This window comes from Amblyraja radiata, chromosome 7 (assembly GCF_010909765.2).
Source record: "Amblyraja radiata isolate CabotCenter1 chromosome 7, sAmbRad1.1.pri, whole genome shotgun sequence".
Lineage (NCBI taxonomy): Eukaryota > Metazoa > Chordata > Chondrichthyes > Rajiformes > Rajidae > Amblyraja > Amblyraja radiata.
Genome location: NC_045962.1, coordinates 18065393 through 18085349, shown reverse-complemented (window position 1 = coordinate 18085349; position 19957 = coordinate 18065393). Strand labels below are relative to the sequence as shown.

At 37.3% G+C, this 19957-nt stretch overlaps 1 protein-coding gene across 7 annotated transcripts in view; it reads left to right on the top strand.

The window, feature by feature from the left end:
- Positions 1-19957, top strand: part of gulp1 (GULP PTB domain containing engulfment adaptor 1) — a 370296-nt gene that overhangs the window by 262452 nt on the left and 87887 nt on the right. The window contains exon 3 of one of the 7 annotated variants that reach the window (XM_033023794.1): positions 1704-1765. The exons of the other annotated variants lie outside the window; for them this stretch is intronic. Coding sequence (XP_032879685.1) covers positions 1715-1765 — 51 coding nt within the window. The 5' untranslated portion in view covers positions 1704-1714. The remainder of the gene's footprint in view (positions 1-1703; positions 1766-19957) is intronic. 7 annotated transcript variants of the gene reach the window in all.

The window sequence follows — 19957 nt, the reverse complement described above, 5'->3', positions numbered from 1 at the left end:
AACTGACTTTCTAAAGAATTAATTGTGATTTTCATATGCAACAGAGAATATCTACTCCATTAATGCAAAGTAAGAATAATGGAAATAGATGGCAAAGGTTATATTTAAAAGATCCACATCTGAAGTACATTTGATCAGTTCTACACCGGGCATTATTATATTGATGTGGGTAGAATGCTGAGGTGCATGTTGAAGGCGATTTATGATCCCTCTAGTGATGTTATATCAGTGATATCAGCTTAGCAGAATAACATTTTTTGTTGCAGTCGAATTTGGCCAAAAAAAAAGCAGCTTTTACTTGTAATTAAAATCATTTGAGTTATTTACATGAATAGACACACCTCGGCTTTCCTGCTATCAAAGTCTACTATAATGAAGAATATTAAGATTGATTACCTCAAACTCTAAAATAAAGCTCAATTGCTCTAATAAAATTAAGTGATCTGAAATTACATTCTCTTACAGCATCTGTCTCTTTGTCTTTATTACATCACGTGGCAGTGCCTTCAATACGCTAAGCAAGCTCTGGGTAAACAAGTTTATTTTGAATTGTTTGGTGGATGTATTGGAGATTATAATAATGGCATTGCCTCCAATTTTGAATTTCCTCCTCAAGTGAAAAGCTCCCAATATATCCTATCAACTCATTAAAGTTAAAGTTCTAGGCCTTTTCCCTCCTAGAATTGAAACCCCCAACTTGTTCAAACTTCCCAACTTGTTCAATCTTCCCATCTTTCCTGGTATATTCTTTGCCAATGCTATTCACCTTCGCTAATATTTCTATATCCATTTTATAATATGGAGAGCATAACTGTGTAGCACTTCTAAACATGAACAAGTTATTGTTCTGCACATGTTATTCCATTATATTAGTCCATGCTTCAATGCATTGTCTTGATGTTGTTCATTTAAATTATAACTTTCAATGATGGGTGCATGTGCAGTCCATACATCTTTGCTTCTTAAACTTAAAAGTTTTCTTTTACCAAAATACATCACCTCTCACTTCATTCCATTATTATTATTTTTTTTAATGCACCTTTGTTTGCTGTGACTGCTCTTGCAAATGATTGGTTGTATCAAAAAATTAACATAATTAAAGGTTAGGTTTGGTCAGATTTTTGGTGTATTTGGATATGAAGTTCATTTGAATTTCTAGCTTCCCTAAACTTATGTATATAAATGTTCTCTTGGGATCTTAGAACATCGACAAATGTCTGAGGTTTTATCCAATCAGTATTTAGTCCAGATCATAATCTGCTGAATGTCAACAGAAAGTCAAGTGTAGTTGGATATCTTCCTCTGTTGTAAATAATATTACAATAATATTTTAAAAAGGTGATTTGCATGTTCAATGTGTACAATTCATAATTTGACTCCATTGTCAAATGTTATAAACAAATACAGTTTTATCAACCTCAAGATTCAGCCATCCAAAATCTTAATGAGTGGATAGTGGTTGATTATATATTTTTGGGTTAATACATCAACCTGCATTTATTCTACATTCATATTTTATAATAGTCATTTAAAGCTGAGAAATGGCTAAACATATTATAATCCTGCCTTATTATTAATTATTCTCCCTTCAAGCTGAACGTAACTATCAAAACATGACAAACATTTATTTGAAGTAACTGAAAAGTAATTGACTTGTTGGTGTCTTACTGCCTACATTGTTATATCGTTTATTTTTGTTTCAGATAAGACTTGGATGCATTCACCAGAAGCTCTAACAAAACATTTTATACCCTACAACGTAAAGGTATGTGATGAACTATAATATTCATAGAAAGGGTATGATTTAAGAGGAAATATTGCAAAAATCTTTTGGAAATTTAATGTTCTTGTTAATATAACTAAAGTTAGCTTTTGTTTATATTCATATTGATTTTGGTTAGAAAATATCACACATCGTGAAATTAGATTTGCTACATTGTACTTACTGGGAGCTGTATTAATGATTTTTCATTTTTATTCATCTATTTTTGATATTAAGCATAAATTGAATATTTTCAGACAGTTTACAGGAAATTACACTAATTAATGAATCTTTTTAGAAAGTATACATCTGGATTGGAAAATTGGATAACTGGTTGAGCAAACATATTGGACGAAATGTAGATGTAAATCTATTACAAGTAGGTGGCATCAGGGGAGGAGAAATTAATATCTAAATATGAGAGCACTGGCGACCACATGGATTTATGTCGGTACATTTCACTCCATTGAAGTCTGTAAAGTCATTTGCACAGAGTGCAAAAAATTCAGTGGTGTTCTACAAAGTTTAAAATTAAGCTACAAAACTGTAATGGTATAGAGACTTAGGAATTATTTTGCCTTAGAAGGCCACATTCAAGAAGTGCTTTGCAAAATTCCTTTTATTTTTAGAGCTTACTGCTGTAAAATTGCATAGCAGGTGAGTCAATGTGCTGTAGCCTTTTGATTTGTCTTGCAGCATTAATATGGACCTGTATGAATCCAAGGCATATTGTTTGTTGATCATGCAAGCTAAACATTTGGTTGTGGATCACCTGATAAGTGAGGTTTATGGGCCTGTCCCACTTAGGCGACTCTTTAGGTGACTGCCAGGGACTAGTTTTAATGGAATTCACCTACAACACTTGACAACACTTGACAACACCTACGACCGCACCTACGACCGCACCTACGACAACCTACGACAACCTACAACCGCACCTACGACAACCTACGACAACACCTACGACAACCTACAACCGCACCTACGACAACCTACGACAACACCTACGACAACCTACGACCGCACCTACGACAACCTACGACCGCACCTACGACAACCTACGACCGCACCTACGACAACCTACGACCGCACCTACGACAACGTACGACCGCACCTACGACAACCTATGACAGCAAAAATTGTCGCCACTGTCGCCAAAATTTTTTTAACATGTTGAAAATTTCGCGGCAGTCGCCTGTAGTCACCAAAAAAATCGCCTAAGTGGGACAGGCCCATTAGGAAGAGATTTGGCCATCATGAGAGGACAGAAAGAAATTGATGAAAGAAGATCATAAAGGTCAGAGGACATTTGGAGAAAGGAGTTATTCTGATTCTCAATGGTATCAGAAATGCAGTCTGATTGGAGGCATTCAGGGTCGGGCTTGTGATCAGGCTGGGTGGTGATGTCGCAATAGGTAAGATAGTGGAGACAGACACAAAAAGCTGGAGTAACTCAGCAGGACAGGCAACATCTCTGGAGAGAAGGAATGAGTGACGTTTTGGGTCGAGACCCATATTCAAACTGAAAGTCATGGGAAAGGGACAGGAGCGATATAGAAGACGATGTTGAGAGATAACGAACAATGAATAAAAGATATGCAAAAAAGTAGCGATCATAAAGGCCATTGTTTACTGTTTGTTGGGTGAAAAAAAGCAATACCGATTTTTCTCCCTAAAATTTGTTTTAAAAAACTCGATTCTGCAATTACAAATTTTATCTGTGATTACAAAACTCACAGAATTCATAAACGGCATTTATGTAAACCTAAAAAAATCGGCGGACTAGCTTTCCCTAATTTTCTTTACTATTACTGGGCAACGAACATTAAAAATGTAATTTGTTGGATGGACGATACATGCCAACAAGTAAACTGGCTAAAAATGGAGAGGGAGGATTGTTTGCCTTTTAATATAGGCACGATTCTTCTCTCCCCAATAAATCTGAAGAAATCAGCGTATGAGAAAAATCCGATAATCCATAGCACTTTACGAATCTGGAAACAGGTGAAATTAACCCTTAAATTGAGAAATTTATCTCTCCTCTTACCAATCACCAATAATCCCTCGTTTAAACCGGCTACTTTAGACAAGGCGTTTATACAATGGGAAAGCTTAGGAATTAAAAAGCTGGGAGACCTTTATGAGGTGGGGACTCTCCTCTCATTTCAAGAATTACAGTCGAAATATCATCTGAAAGATAGCCAATACTTTAGATATCTTTAAATACGAGACTACGTGAAATCACACACCCAAGACTGTCAATATTTGGTTCCAGACATACTAGACGAATGCATGAATAGAAAGTCGGATTCAAATAAGTTAATATCGTACCTTTATAATACCCTTTCAAATTTACAAACTCCATCGTCGGAAATAATTAGGCGAGCTTGTGAAGATGAACAGGGTCTAACAATTTTAAAAGATAGTTGGGAGGAAAGCCTTCTATATATACACAACTGTTCTTTTAATGTTAGGCACTCGCTAATACAATTTAAAATACTGCATAGACTTTATTACTCAAAGTCTAAATTGAATAAGATCTTCCCAAATGTCTCCCCTATTCGTGATAAATGTCTCCTCCAAGAAGCAACCATAACCCATTCCTTTGCTTCCTGTACAAAATTACACAACTCCGGGAGGGGAATTGTTGATATCTTTTCTAAAATACTTAAAATAAAATTGGACCCCGACATAGAATTGATCACACTAGGTATGTCAGAAGCCTGTTCTGAGCTAACATTATTTCAAAGACGTTTCCTTGCCTGATAACGGCGAAAAAACGAATACTTAAATTTTGGAAACGGACAACAGCCCCTACAGTGTAGATGTGGATTACAAACATGTCCGAGACACTACAGAAAAACCAGATCAATTTCTCAAGACATAGACTCCCTTCACCGAATTCTTACAAGAATAGTATGGCGCAACACAAATCTAAATTTAAATCCGATCTTGGGCTGGGTGAGGTGGGCGTAGGGGGGGGGGGGGGTGGACGGGGGTGGACGGGGGGGGGGGGGGGGGGGGGTTGGAGGAGGGGCAGGTATATCTCCACCTTTTTTTTAAATTTTATTTTTTTATCTTAATTTTTTTTGGCCACACTACTTTACTAGTTTAGGGGTCTTTTTATGCTTTTTCGAGCTATCTTTTCACTTTTCACCTTTTCCCTCTCTTGTTCACTTTTTCTTTTCTTCTTTCATTTTCAGGTTATAAGGTTAAAAATGAAGCTGTACTATAATTGTATAATCTAAGATGCCGAATGTTTTATCTTTGTACAATTGCTTCTAAAAATAAAAAATAAAAATAAAAAAAGAAGCTGGTGCGACTTGGGTGGGAGAGAGATAGTGGGGCGGTTAGATCAGCTAAGGGCGAGTTATCATTATTGGGAAGGACTTTAATTTAAGAAGACCCATCTTGCATAAGTTCAAACTTTGGACATCATGGTCTGGGATCTGGTTAACTTATGATGAACCTGGTTTTGCATGTTGGGCAGGCCGGCTTCTTTGCTTAAAAGGCCACTGCTAATTGTGAAGTTGTGGATTAAAAAGTCCAGAGGTGTTTTCTGTGCCTTAATTTCTTGATGCATCGAGGATCAGAAAGGGAAATAGCAGACCATGTAGGCAGTCCTGGTATTTCTTTCCAAATGCATTATCAATGAAATTATATTGCATAGTCTGTGGAGGTGTTTCATTACGCAACACCTTTTTTGGGCTATTGAGCTTTTAATTTTACATTTTATACTAGTATAAAAGCAGCAAATCCTTGATTTTTGTGCCTATTTCTGTGGAATTTGATTGTAATCTTAGAAGTGAATAACCTAAAATTAAAAACAAATTCTAACATGCAGCATAATTATGTGCTGAGTTATGTTTACTTGGGAGGAACATGAACAGCTTGTGAAACATTCTGAATTGTGTTTTAGACAATTATCTTCTACCGCAGAGAAAATGCTATCTTTCCTTGTGTCGAACAAAAGATCAAACTTATTCCTGTCACATTGTTAACATAGAACAGTGAGTAGCACAGCAAAGGAACTGGCCATTGGCCGACCATGTCTTTGCCCTTCGTCAGTCTTGCCAGCCTGAAGGTAATGGGAATGCTGAAGACCTTTGGAATGTGCATAGAAGACCAAAGTATTGCACCACATTGGTCCCTTCAAACTTCAGCTCTGACTTCAACTTGACGTATTTTCTCCACTATTTCTTCTGCCTGTAGATGCATGTGTAAATTAAGTACTTTTATAGTGCCAACTCCTCACTCAATTATTTTAACGACTCTGCCCCTACCATTTGGGAATATGTCTGCAAACATGTGCGCAAGACTGCATGGATGAGCGAAGTTGCTGTAATTAGGCATCTCATTTTAATGCATCATGGATTATTTAGTGCAGCTAAAATACAGGGTTGTGATGTGTATTGACTTGATTAAAAAAAACAAGCTATCTTCCTGTCATAATTTATACAACTGGGAATCATTGGACATATTACAGGAAATCTTTTGGGTATCAGATTACTTGAAATTAAAACTATGAATTTCAAAAAGATTCATAAGACTTGACATTATTATAACTCTGGATGTGTTTGATAACTTTTAAGATGCTGTGAGTGGTTTTGAGTAATATTAATATCTGGGCAATCAAATGTTTTATCTTATGCACAGTTGCATAGCTGGTACAGCTGCTGCCTCAGCACCAGAGACCAGGGTTCGATCCTGACCTCTGGTGCTGCCTGTGTGGAGTTTGCACGTTCTCCCTAGGTTTCGTCCAGGTGCCCCATTCAGGTCTGTAGGTTAATTGGCCTTTGTAATCTGCCCTTAAGGGCCTGTCCCACTTATGCAATTTCTTTCGGCGACTTGCTGGCACACGTCATAGTCGCAGCAGGTCGCTGAAAATGTTCAAAATGTTGAAAATCCAGCAGCGACCAGAAAAAGGTATGACTCTTTGGGCGACTACTCATAACCATGCAGGCGTCACGTGTCGCCTGTACGCACGTGAGTAATCGCCCAAATAGTCAAACCTTTTTCTGGTCGCCGCGGGATTTTCAACATATTTTAAATTTGCGGCAACTTGCTGCGACTATGACGGGTGCCGGCAAGGCGCCGAAAAAATTGCGTTAGTGGGACAGGCCCTTTAGTGTGTGGGAAGTGGATATGTAAATGGATAACAGAGAACTAGTGTGAACAAGTGATCGAAGGATGGCGAGGACTCGGTGGGCCGAAGGGCCTGTCTCCATGTTGTATCTCTAAAATGATGGAAATATTTATTTGCCATTGCTCTGTTTAACATTTAATTATGTCATCATCTTGATTAAAGCATGAAAAATATAGGAAATGGTATTGTAAGGTACATTTATTGTCATGTAATAAATGCAATTCTCTTTTCCTTGGTTCTGTAAATATATTGGGGGCAGAGTTTGAGAGAAATTACTACAGCTGTTTGTGTAATTCTACAAGTAAACACTAGCAAGTTTAGGATTCCAATGCATGAGTGCAGAGATTCTGGATTACCTTTTTAAAAGATGGCCTCTGAATTACTGCAATGACTAAATCCCTGTGGAATTTATTGGCAGGGTGCCAATTTGAGCAATGCCTCAACATTTATTGGGAGAGGGAGAAAATATGCTTGAACATCCGCTGCTGGGTTAGAATAGCAAAAGTGCCTGCATAATTCCAGCAAAGTTGTTAGATAATGGATATTTTATGGAAATGGTTTATTTTACTTTGTGATTGTAATGCTGCTTTTAACGTGCTGTAATTTTACAGTTGCTCGGGTATTCTCATAATTTCAGAAGGACTATTATTGTTTCTATATCAAACACAAGTTTATGCAGTGTTCTTAAAACAGTTTTGAAAGCCAGATAAGCCAGGGACTTGGATTAATTGCCTATTTGAAGAAAAATAATAGTTTTCATGACCAGGGTAACAGTCTGGACACTATCTGGAGATGGGATTTACACAAGGAAAGGCTGCTTAAGTGCCGAATCTCACTATTGAAGATAGAGCCATGTACTGTAAGTCCATTAATTTCCTCTTCCTTTTATCAGGTGCCCTTCGATGAGTGTGAGCTTGATATTTACCACAGCAAAATACACGAGCAGTTCATGCTGTCTTCAAATTCTGATCCAATAAAATGTTGGCCATTAGCTGGACTCATTCCAGCACTATGTTTTTTTCAGTTTTGTTTAAGGCATCCCAGTGGGATCATTTCTAAGTGAGTCATGGAGTTGCTTTCGACAAGATGGAGTATTGGTCTTTATTTTATAATCCTATCTGGCCTAGATTAATTGGCAGTTTTATCATTTACAGATTGTTAGAGCTGGCAAAGTACATTTAGCTGCCACATTTGCCCACATGACTGCACAGAAATTGTAATTCATAGGCTATAATATGCTTTATGGTATTCTGAGATAATGATAAAGTGCTGTAAAAAATAATTTATTTTCATGTGTTCCCCTCCTTGTCCGTCATATTTGTTTGAAGAATGCCCTGTCACATTATATGAAACCTGAGGTGGAAGTGAGAAGGAAGATTGACTTCCTACATTGTATTTATAACCCAATGCAATGAAAAGTCTAGGCAGAATGTGTGTTTTCCTAATCATTCATTTTTGAATGAAATCAGGGTGGATCACAATTAAAGTACTGGGTGAGAGATTTTACGGAGAACGATTCTATATTTTGACAGACACTCGTTCACATTACAGAACCAAAGCTCATGCTTATAATTATTGTGTGTAGGAAATCATTACGGTAAAGGTTATTCAGACTCTGTGTCAGGCAATTCTTCCCGTCCCTCCCGAACCACCCCCTCTCCGGGCACTTTCCCTTGCAACCGCAAGAAATGCTACACTTGTCGCTTTACCTCCCCCCTTGACTCCATTCAAGGACCCAAGCAGTCTTTCCAGGTGCGGCAGAGGTTCGCCTGCACCTCCTCCAGCCTCATCTATTGCATCCGCTGCTCTAGATGTCAGCTGATGTACATCGGTGAGAAGACCAAACGTAGGCTTGGCGATTGCTTCGCCCAACACCTCCGCTCGGTTCGCAATAACCAACCTGATCTCCCGGTGGCTCAGCACTTCAACTCCCGCTCCCGTTCCGAATCCGACCTTTCTGTCCTGAGCCTCCTCCATGGCTAGAGTGAGGACCACCGTAAATTGGAGGAGCAGCACCTCATATTTTGCTTTGTACCCCAGCGGTATGAACATTGACTTCTCCAATTTCAGGTAGTCCTTACTTTCTCCTCCCCTTCTCAGCTCTCCCTCAGCCCTCTGGCTCCACCTCTTCCTTTCTTCCTCCCCCCCCCCCCCTCCCCCACCCTCACATCAGTCTGAAGAAGGGTTTCGACCCGAAACGTTGCCGATTTCCTTCGCTTCATAGATGCTACCTCACCCGCTGAGTTTCTCCAGCATTTTTGTCTACCTTCTGTGTGAGGCACTTCTGTCTAGTAAGCCTGAGAATTTGTTGTAGTGACAATGCAGCAAAAAAGAACAACAATATTGGAGAAAAAAGTGGAGTGTGAGGGTAAACATGTAAGGGCAATTTTGTAAAATCTTCCACATTTATATAGAGGTAAGAAAATGTTCATTGAGGGCAAATGTGGGTTCCTTACAGTCAGAAACAGGAAATGTTAGAAAACAGGAGACAAGGAATTACAGAGAAATTAAACTAATATTTTGCATTTTTTGGGGGGAAATGAGTCAAATGCCCTTGCAGAACTGCCGGGGAAATACAAGTATAATTTAAAATAGGAAGTAAAGTTCTGGATAAATGAATGCGGTTGAAAGTTGATAAATCACCCACTGCAAATAATCTGCATCCTGGAATGCTAAAGGAAGTAGATGATGAATTAATGGGTGTAATAGTTATTATTATTTATTTTTTAATATTTTATTTTATTAGAAGTAAGTGCAATCATATGGCACCAAAGTGCCTAATATATATTTTCATAATACATTTTATGTACAGCTTCTTATTTTTTTTTGTTATATTAAAGAAAGATTAGAATAAGAAAAATAAATTAGATAGTAAAGGATAGAAAAGCGTGAGTTATATAGTGTGTGAAGAAAAAGAAGAAAGACGAATGAGTGAAGAAAGTTGAGAAAAAGAAAATAGAAAAAAGAGAATAAGACATAAAAAATTTTTTTTTTTTAAAAAGGGTAAGGAGATCATTGTTTATAATCTTGACCAACCCTCGTCCAGTCCTGAAACAGTTAGTTTTTACAATTGTGTTGCACCATATGATTCCAAAAAGACGACAAATGGAGACCAACTCGTTATGAATTGGTCTGATTTGTCCATTAGGAGGAATCGCATTTCCTCAAGATGTGCGGTGTCCAACATACTTGCAATCCACATTTTAAGCGTTGGTATTGATGTATTTTTCCAAAATTTAAGTATTAATTTTTTTGCTATTATTAAACCATAGTTAAAAAAAAAAATTTGAGATGTGTTCAATTTATTCCCATCTTCCATTACTCCAAATATAATCATTTTAGTATTAGGTTCCATTCTTGTCTTGAATAATTTTGTAAATATTTTGAAAATATCACTCCAAAATCTATAATGTTTTATGCAGGAAACTATGGAGTGTGTTATAGTTGCGTTTTGGGATAGACATTTATCACAAATGGGGGATGAGGAAAACCTTTTTCACACAGAGAGTGGTGAATCTCTGGAATTCTCTGCCGCAGAAGGTAGTTGAGGCCAGTTCATTGGCTGTATTTAAGAGGGAGTTAGATGTGGCCCTTGTGGCTAAAGGGGTCAGGGGGTATGGAGAGAAGGCAGGTACAGGATACTGAGTTGGATGATCAGCCATGATCATATTGAAAGGCGGTGCAGGCTCGAAGGGCCGAATGGCCTACTCCTGCACCTATTTTCTATGTTTCTATGTTTCTATGATATATTTGGATAAATTTTGTTCAATCTTATTTTTGAATAAAATTTTAAAATTTTTAATTGAATTAGATTATGTCTTACATTAATCGAACATTTGTGAATATATATCAAATACTTTTCCCATGTAACCTTTGTAATTTTTATCATTAGTTCCCGTTCCCACTCTTCTCCAAGTACCTCTGTCGATGGTAGGTCTATATTTAGAATACTATTATATAAATATGATATTAAATTTTGTGAGTCAGCTTCAATATTCATTGCTTCTTCCAATAATTCAGGAGTTATTTTTTGATATCCTTGTATATATTTTTTCATGAAATCGCAAATCTGAAGATATTTAAAATATTGGTTGTTTTTCAGTTTAAATTTTAATTGTAATTGTTGGAATGATAGTAGGTTTCCCATTTCGTACATATCCCCGATCCTTCTAATTCCGAGACTTTCCCATTGGTTATATGTTTTATCAATAAGAGATGGTTTAAATAAAGGGTTATTCGCTATTGGCATTAACAATGATAAATTTCTTAATTTTAAAGATAATTTTATTTGTTTCCAAATTCTTATTGTACCATATATAATTGGGTTCTTCTTATATATTGTGTTATTCAGTTTTTTCGGGAAGAAGAGGATCGTTCCTATATTAAAAGGATGACAATCCTCTTTCTCCATTTTTATCCATTCTGTCTGTTGGGTAGAACTATCCAGCCAATAAATTATATTCTTAATATGCACTGCCCAGTAATAATACATAAAATTCGGAAGTGAAAGTCCCCCGACCTCTTTTGGTTTACATAAGTGTTTTTTTGTAATTCTATGTGATCTATAGTCCCAAATAAAATTAGTAATATTAGAGTCTAATTTAAAAAATATATATATTTTGGTGTATATACCGGTATAGACTGAAATAGGTATAGTAATTGTGGTAGGAAGATCATTTTAATTGCATTTATTCTACCTAATAATGATAAAGGAAGTGTTTTCCAAAATTTAATCAGCGTATTAAGTTTATTTAATAAAGGTATAAAATTAGCGTTGAATAATGCTTTATATTTTCTAGTAATCTGAATACCCAAGTATTTAAATTTTTCTGTTGCGATTTTAAAGGGGAACTTCAATAAGTGTGTAAGTTCTTGAGGTTTTAATGTCATGATTTCACTTTTATTCCAGTTTATTCTATATCCAGAAAAAGACCCGAATTCCTCTATTAAATTTAATAAATTTGGTATGCTCGTTTGTGACTTTGTAATATATAAAAGTATATCGTCTGCATGTAATGAGATTTTATTCTTTGAGTCCCTAGTATTATAGCTCTGAATATTCGGATGAATTCTTATACTTTCAGCCAGAGGTTCTATCATAAGGGCAAATAGCAGGGGTGATAGTGCACATCCCTGCCTATTACCCCTTGATAGTTGAAATTTTTGAGATAACATGTTGTTAGTTAAGATTCTTGCCATCGGTTTATCATACAATAATTTTACCCATGTTATAAAATTCTCTCCCATATTAAATTTCTGCAGTACTTTATATAAGTATTGCCACTCTACCTGATCAAATGCTTTCTCTGCATCCAAAGAAATAATTGATATATCTTCTTCCTCTACTTTATGCGAGTACATTATATTAAACAGGCGTCTCAAATGATTAAATTAGTATCTTTTGGGTATAAACCCCGTTTGATCAGGGTTTATCAATTTACTAATATATTTGCATAATCTTCTTGCTAAAGTCTTTGCTAAGATTTTCTGGTCTGTATTTAAAAGTGATATAGCTCTGTATGAGCCCGGATCTTCTAAATCTTTATCTTTTTTTGGAACAAGCGTAATAGTTGATTCTGTTAGTGTTTCAGGTAGTTTGTTTTCTTTGAAAGCGTGGGAGTATAAATTAAATAAATAAGGGGTCGTTATTTCATGGAATTTTTAATAAAATTAATTACTAAAACCCATCTGGTCCCGCCATTTTTCAACGATTTTATTGTTTCACCTATTTCTTTGATTGTAATTTGAGCTCCAAGTTCCTCTTGTTTCAAAAGGTCCAGTTTTGGAAGATTACAGTTATCTAAAAAAAATTAAATTTTACTATCTTCTATTTTAATTTTAGATGTGTATAAATTTTGGTAAAATTGAGCAAATCTATTATTAATATCTTTAGGTGGTATTAGTAATTCACCTTTCTCTGATTTAATTTTAGTAATAGTATTTTCCTTTTCTTGTTTTTTCAATTGGTGAGCTAAAAGCTTATGTGGTTTGTCACCAAACTCAAAATGTACCTGTTTTGTAATTTGGAATAGTCTTATTACTCTTGCCGATAAAATTCGATTAAGTTTAAATTTCAGTAATATTATCTTATTATGTTTATCTGTCGTGGAATCTTTAGCATTATCTAACTCTAACTGTCTGATTTCTTGTTCTAACAACATTTGTTCTGTCTTATTCTTTTTATTTTGAAAACTTTGATATGAAATTATAATTCCTCTAATAAATGCCTTAAAAGTTTCCCATAATAAAGAAGGCGAGGTACCTGGTGTATCATTTGTATCAAAAAAAAAGTTTCATTTGTTGTTTTAAATATTGATAGCCTTGTAAGTCATTTAAAATATGTGTATTAAACCTCCAAAAAGATTTTTTACCCGGCATTCCCTCAAATTTTACTGAAAATGTCAACGGAGAGTGATCTGAGATACTACTAATGTGGTATGTTGGATTGATTGTATATAGCAATAATTTCATATCCACTAAAAAATAATCAATTCTTGAATAAGTTTTATGTACCGAAGAGTAAAACGAGTATTCCCTTCCAACTGGATTAGCAGATCTCCATACATCTATTATATTAGTATTTTTTATATATGTATTTAGAAGTTCACTAGTCTTAGATTTTTAATTACTCCTCCTTTGTTTTGCTGATTTATCTAGATATGAATCTAAAACACAGTTGAAGTCCCCCCCTATTATCACATTTTGGTAATTAAACTGATATTATATCTATAATTTTATCAAAAAATTGGGGGTTGTCAAAATTCGGCGCGCAAATATTTATCATAGTTAGTGGGGTTGCATAAATTTCTCCCGAAACTATAATATATCTTCCCTCTTTATCTGATATAGTATTCTTTAATTTAAAAGGAATACGTTTTTGAATAAGATTAATTACTAAGTTAGTAATTAGTACTTCTAAATTACTTCTAGATTTAGAAGTAAATGAGGAGCAGTATGTTTGGCCTATCCACTTCGCCTTTAATCTCATTTGTGTTTGTTGTTTCATGTGAGTTTCCTGCAAAAACATTATGTCGCTTTTCAAAGATTTTAGTTGGGCAAAAATTTTACCCCTCTTAATTGGTTCGTTGGCACCCCTTATATTCCAACTACAGAATGTAATTCCTCCATTCTTTATTTGTCTATCGTCTTGCATTATAAATCAAGATAGTATTCCTGAATCATATGGTGCAACCAAATACCTCAGAATTCTGGGAGTTCGGTGGTTATCCCAAGTTATTAGATTTATATTGCATCTCCTTCTTGTAAAGTGCCTTAAAAAAAGAAAGAAAAAATGTGATATAGTTATAATCTATCCCAAATTTTACAAATTATGGAACAGTTTGTGCAGATTTAGAAGTGGCAAATATACCACCATGATTTTAAAAAGGAGTGAGGGAGAATACAGGAAACTTCAGAGTGGTTAGCCTAACACCAGGAGCAGGGGATTTCATGTAATCTGTTTTGTAAAGTGTCTTTAAAATATAGTCTGGATTCAACAAAATTAACATTAAAAAAAAATTACGCTTGATAAATCTAATCAAGTCAAGTCAAGAGTGTTTAAAAGTGTTACATGCCCCGAAACAGAATAATGACAATAGACAATAGGTGCAGGAGTAGGCCATTTGGCCCTTCGAGCCAGCACCGCCATTCAATGTGATTGTGGCTGATCATCCCCAATCAGTACCCCGTTCCTGCCTTTTCCCCATATCCCCTGACTCTGCTATTTTTAAGAGCCCTATCTAGCTCTCTCTTGAAAGCATCCAGAGAACCTGCCTCCATCGCCCTTTGAGGCAGAGAATTCCACAGACTCACCACTCTCTGTGAGAAAAAGTGTTTCCTCGCCTCCGTTCTAAATGACTTACTCCTTATTCTTAAACTGTGGCCCCTGGTTCTGGACTCCCCCAACACCGGGAACATGTTTCCTGCCTCTTGTGTGTTCAAGCCCTTAACAATCTTATATGTTTCAATGAGATGCCCTCTCATCCTTCTAAACTCCAGAGTGTACAAGCCCAGCTGCTCCATTCTCTGAGCATATGACAGTCCCGCCATCCCGGGAATTAACCTTGTAAACCCACGCTACACTCCCTCAATAGCAAGAATGTCCTTCCTCAAATTAGGGGACCAAAACTGCACACAATACTCCAGGTGTTGTCTCACTGGGGCTCTGTACTAATGCAGAAGGACTTATTTGCTCCTATATTCGATTCCTCTTGTTATAAAGGTCAACATGCCATTCGCTTTCTTCACTGCCTGCTGTACCTGCATGCTTACTTTCATAGACTGATGTACAAGGACCCCCAGATCCCGTTGTACATCCCCTTTTCCCAACTTGACACCATTTAGATAGTAATCAGCCTTCCTTTTTTTGCTACCAAAATGAAATTCTTACTCGTAGCAGAACAACAGATATGTAAGCATAGTCCTCTGTAATAACAAAGAAAATGTGCATGTATGTATATGTGTGTACGTATATGTGTGTGTGTGTATATATATATATAAAATAATAATAGCGCAAAATTAAAAATAATGCCCCTATATCTATGCACTTTAAATACTAATTGGAGGTTGTAGTGTTTAATAGCCTGATGGTTGTAGGGAAGAAGCTGCTCTTGAACCTTAACGTTACAGTTTTCATGCTCCTATACCTTCTTCTCGATGGCAGCAGTGAAATGAGTGTGTGGCCAGGGTGGTGTGGGTACCTGAAGATGCTGGTTGCAATTTTGAGGCAGCGACTCTTGATGATCACTTTGATGAAGAGAAATACTCGTTGAGGACCTTGCCCATCTCCTGTGGCTCCACGCAGAGTTGACTGCTTTGACTCCTGAGGTATCCCACTCTCTCTCTGGTTACCTTTTTTTCCCTTTATCTATATTACTAAAAGTCTGATCTTGACCACTTCCTGTTGTTCTGTATATTAATTTTAGAAAAAATGCTGCCACTTATGGCTGTGATTTTTTGGCCATCTTACTCAGAGTCACCATCCGCTGCGCAGGACAAGAGGATTTTTTCCCATCGATGAAAAATAAGAGAGTTATTAGTGATTTAAAAATGTTGAGATTCTCTCTCCTGAAGGCCATGCCCCTTCCGGAGGGACTATAAAACCCAGACATGTTGAGTGCCTCAGTCAGTCTCTGCAAGATTGGGGAGCGAGAGGGTCACGTCTCTCAGTCTGAGCTGTGAATAACACTGAACACATGTCTACTAAACTGTGAGTGGTTTTACTGACCTGTCAGTGCCCTTAATGTGGTTTGAAAATATAGTTTGGAAATGCTAAAGCTGTGTTGCCTTTGGTTTGGAAATGCTAAAGCTGTGTTGCCTTTGGTTTGGAATTGATAAAGCTGTGTTGCCTTTGGTTTGGAAATGCTAAAGCTGTGTTGCCTTTGGTTTGGAAATGACAAAGCTGTGTTGCCTTTGGTTTGGAAATGCTAAAGCTGTGTTGCCTAATTAAAGTTGCCTTTCCTAATTAAAGTTGCCTTGCCTAATTAAAGTTGCCTTTCCTAATTAAAGTTGCCTTGCCTAATTAAAGTTGCCTTGCCTTCTATATAATTAAAAATCTAATCTTGACCACTTCCTGTTTGCGCTTATATTGATTTTAGAAACAAACGCCACCACATACGGCTGTGATATTTGGCCATCTTACTTAGAGTCCCCCTCCGCTCATCAGGTGCCGAGGATTTTTCCCATCGATGAAAAATAAAAGTGTTATTAGTGTTTAAAAAATGTTGAGATTCTCTCTCCTGTCAATCACGCCATGAAGGCCACGCCCCTTCAGGTGGGAGGGGGAGGGACTATAAAACCCAGAAGTGTGGGCGTGGCTCACTCTTTGCAAGATGGAGGAAGGAGAGGTCACGACTCGCTGTCTTTAGTGGCCTTGCACCCTGCTTGAAGTGGTAAGAAACTGCACTTAAATTTGGTTGCCTTTCACCCTGCTTGAAATGGAATTTCAAGGAATAGCCGTGAGTGAACTGCTAGCACAACAGGCTTGAGTGACTGAGCCGCCAGCCCAATAATCCATTCGGCCCGCACTGTCCATACTAGCCCTCTGGAAACCAGTCCCTTCAGCCCCCCCCCCCCCACTGGCCACCAATATTGGAATTGGTGGAGAGGTGGAATATTACGTTGGGGGACCATCCCTCCCATGTGATGCTGGGACCCAACGGTTCCCACTTAATCTAGTGTACTTATAAAATCTTTTGGGATCATCCTTAATGCTAGCTGCCACAGCTGTCTCCTGTCCCCTTTTCCCCCTCCTGATTTCCTTTTTTAGCTTGTGAAGGAATTGCAGATGCTGGTTTTAACCGAAGATAGACAAATAAACTGGAGTACCTCAGCAGGACAGGCAGCATCTCTGGAGAGAAGGAATGGGTGACCATTTGGGTTGAGACCTTTTTTCAGACCCAAAATGTTTCAGTCTGAAGAAGGGTCTTAACTCTTACTCCTTCTTTTTGTGTCTATCCATTTTTAGCTTGCAACGTAGTTTCCGAAATTCTTCCATGGATACATTTGATCGCAGCTGCTTATACCTGTCCCATTCTTCCTCCTTACTCTTGACCAGAGGCTCAATTTCCCTCATTATTCAAACTTCCTGCCTTGCCCGTCACTCTAGTAGGAATGTCCATGTCCTGGACTCTTGTCAGAACACTTTTCTGGCCTTCCTTTTCCTTCAAACAACCTACTCTAATCAACTTGAGTGAGTTCCTGTCGCATACCCTCAAAGTTGGCCTTGCCCCAATTTAGAATTTAACTTGTGGGCATGCTCTGTGTCCATCCATAACTATTTTAAATTTGATCAAACAGTGGCCGCTTGTCCCAAAAGGCTCCTTCACGAATACATCACCGACTTGCCCAATTTCCCAAGACTAGATCAAGCATTGCCCACTCCCATGTGAGACCAATACATATTGCTGGAGGAAATTCTCCTGAGCCCATTTGACAAATTCCACCCCATCTAAAACTTTTGCACAATGACATTCCCAGTAACTATTGGGAAAGTGAAAATTCCTGACTATTACAACCTTATTAGACTACAGCTGTCTGCAATCTCCTGGTATATTTGCTCTTCTAATTCCCATTTACTATTTAGGGGCCTGTAGTTCACTCCCAGCTCGGCAATCATGCCTTCCTTGCTTCTCAGCTCCACCCATGTAGCCTCAATAAATGATCAGTCCATAATGTTACATCTGACCATTGCTGTGACATCTTCCTTCACCAATAACGCAACCACTCTTCTATTTTACCCCTCCCCCTAGTCTGTCTCTCCTGAAGCACCTGTACCTGGGACATTGAGCTGCCAGTCATGCCCCGCTCTTAACCGGGTTTCCATAATGGCTACAACGTCCCAGTTGCACACACCTTTCCATACCCTAAGTTTGTCTGCCTTACCTGTCAGGCCTCTTGCATTAAAATAAGTGCAATTTAAACCAGAAGTCCTCCCACACTCCTTGCCTCTCTCCTGCCTATTCTGTACACTAAATGTTCTCTTGGCAACTTGTGGCATGAAGAGAGATTGGTTTGAAGAGACCTATATTCGTTCGAGTTTAGAAAAAGTAGAGGTTTCAACCTCTCACTGAAACCCATGGTTCTGATGGTGCTTGAGAAATGGGATGCAGAGAGCACGTTTCCCCTGGCTGGGGAGTCTTCTACATGTCATCGCAACCAATGTGGGGTAAAACATTTATGACTGAAATGAGGAGAAATTTATTCAATTAAAGTGTAGTGAGCCAGTGAATTTTTCTACTGCAGAAGGTGGTTTAGGACAAATTGCTGATTGTATTGAAGGAGATGGATCGTTTTCCAGATAAGCATCAGGATGTACGATTCTACAATAGTTTGACAGACATGAGGTAACAAGGGAGCTGGATATGGTATTGATCTACATGATCAGACTTTTTTTCATGCTCAGAAATAATATAATGGCATGTTCTACTTCAGAAATTTCACTGTGTGATAAATTGTGTAAACTCATAATGGATGCCGATGTAAAATTAATTGGAAATGTAATCCCAGTGTTTAGTTTTGGTTTTGCTGCTACACATTCACGGAGTCAAAATAAAATTAAAATATAATATTGATCTAGAAACTGAATAATCAGCCTAGGCCATGATGGATGGCATAGCTGAATCAAATGTCCTATGTTTTCCTATTTTTCAAACAATTCAGTATATCACGTACTGCCTATCTTTGTAGTGTTCAAGAGTGAAAGGATCGATAGAACTATTATTTTGATATTTGAGATTTAATCACTGTATAATGTGAAATAAAATGTTCATTTGCACTATGGTATTCATGAAGCAATTCAATTATACGGAAGGCCAAATTCTGCAGCGGATTGATTTAAACTAAAGTTCTACTTTCCAGAATGTTATTGTGTGAAATAATCTTCTCAACACTAACTTTTATTTCATCGTTAGCACTATTCAGCAGCCTAGCAAAGCCAGTTTCTCATATCAAGCTGTGTGAAATAGAGTGCTATTGATAGTTGGTGCTTCAAGAAGTGTGACCTGCACCGATCAGATTGAGCAAGAGATCCATGAAGAAAAGGGGAAACAGAAAATGTAAATGCAAACAATAACTAAAAAAGGAACAAGAATACTCCCTGTGCTGCTGAGCTGGAAACGAAAACAGAAAAGCCGGAAATACCCACAAGGGCAGACAGCATCTGTGGAAACATAGACATTAACTTCACTGACCTGCTGAGTATTTTCAGTATTTTCTGTTTTTATAATAACTAATGAGGGAAAATAGGGTTGGTTGTGTATCAGATGAATTCTGAGGAAAACGTCAGACTGGCTAAGGTTTCAGGCATAACGTTTTATCAAACTGACTATGTTTCCAAGCATTTTATGGGATTTGTTATTTTTAATTTAGATTGTCAGCATTTCCTTTTTTGTTATCCCTGGATGAATTTTTTAAAGAGAAAATAGCAAGTGGTTTTTATGGTTGTATTTCTCTAGATTGTAGGACCATGAATCATTTTGCTGAACATATTCTAGTTTGCTCATTTGCAGCTTTTGTTTTCAGATAACTTTTCTTCCAAACATTTTTATGTC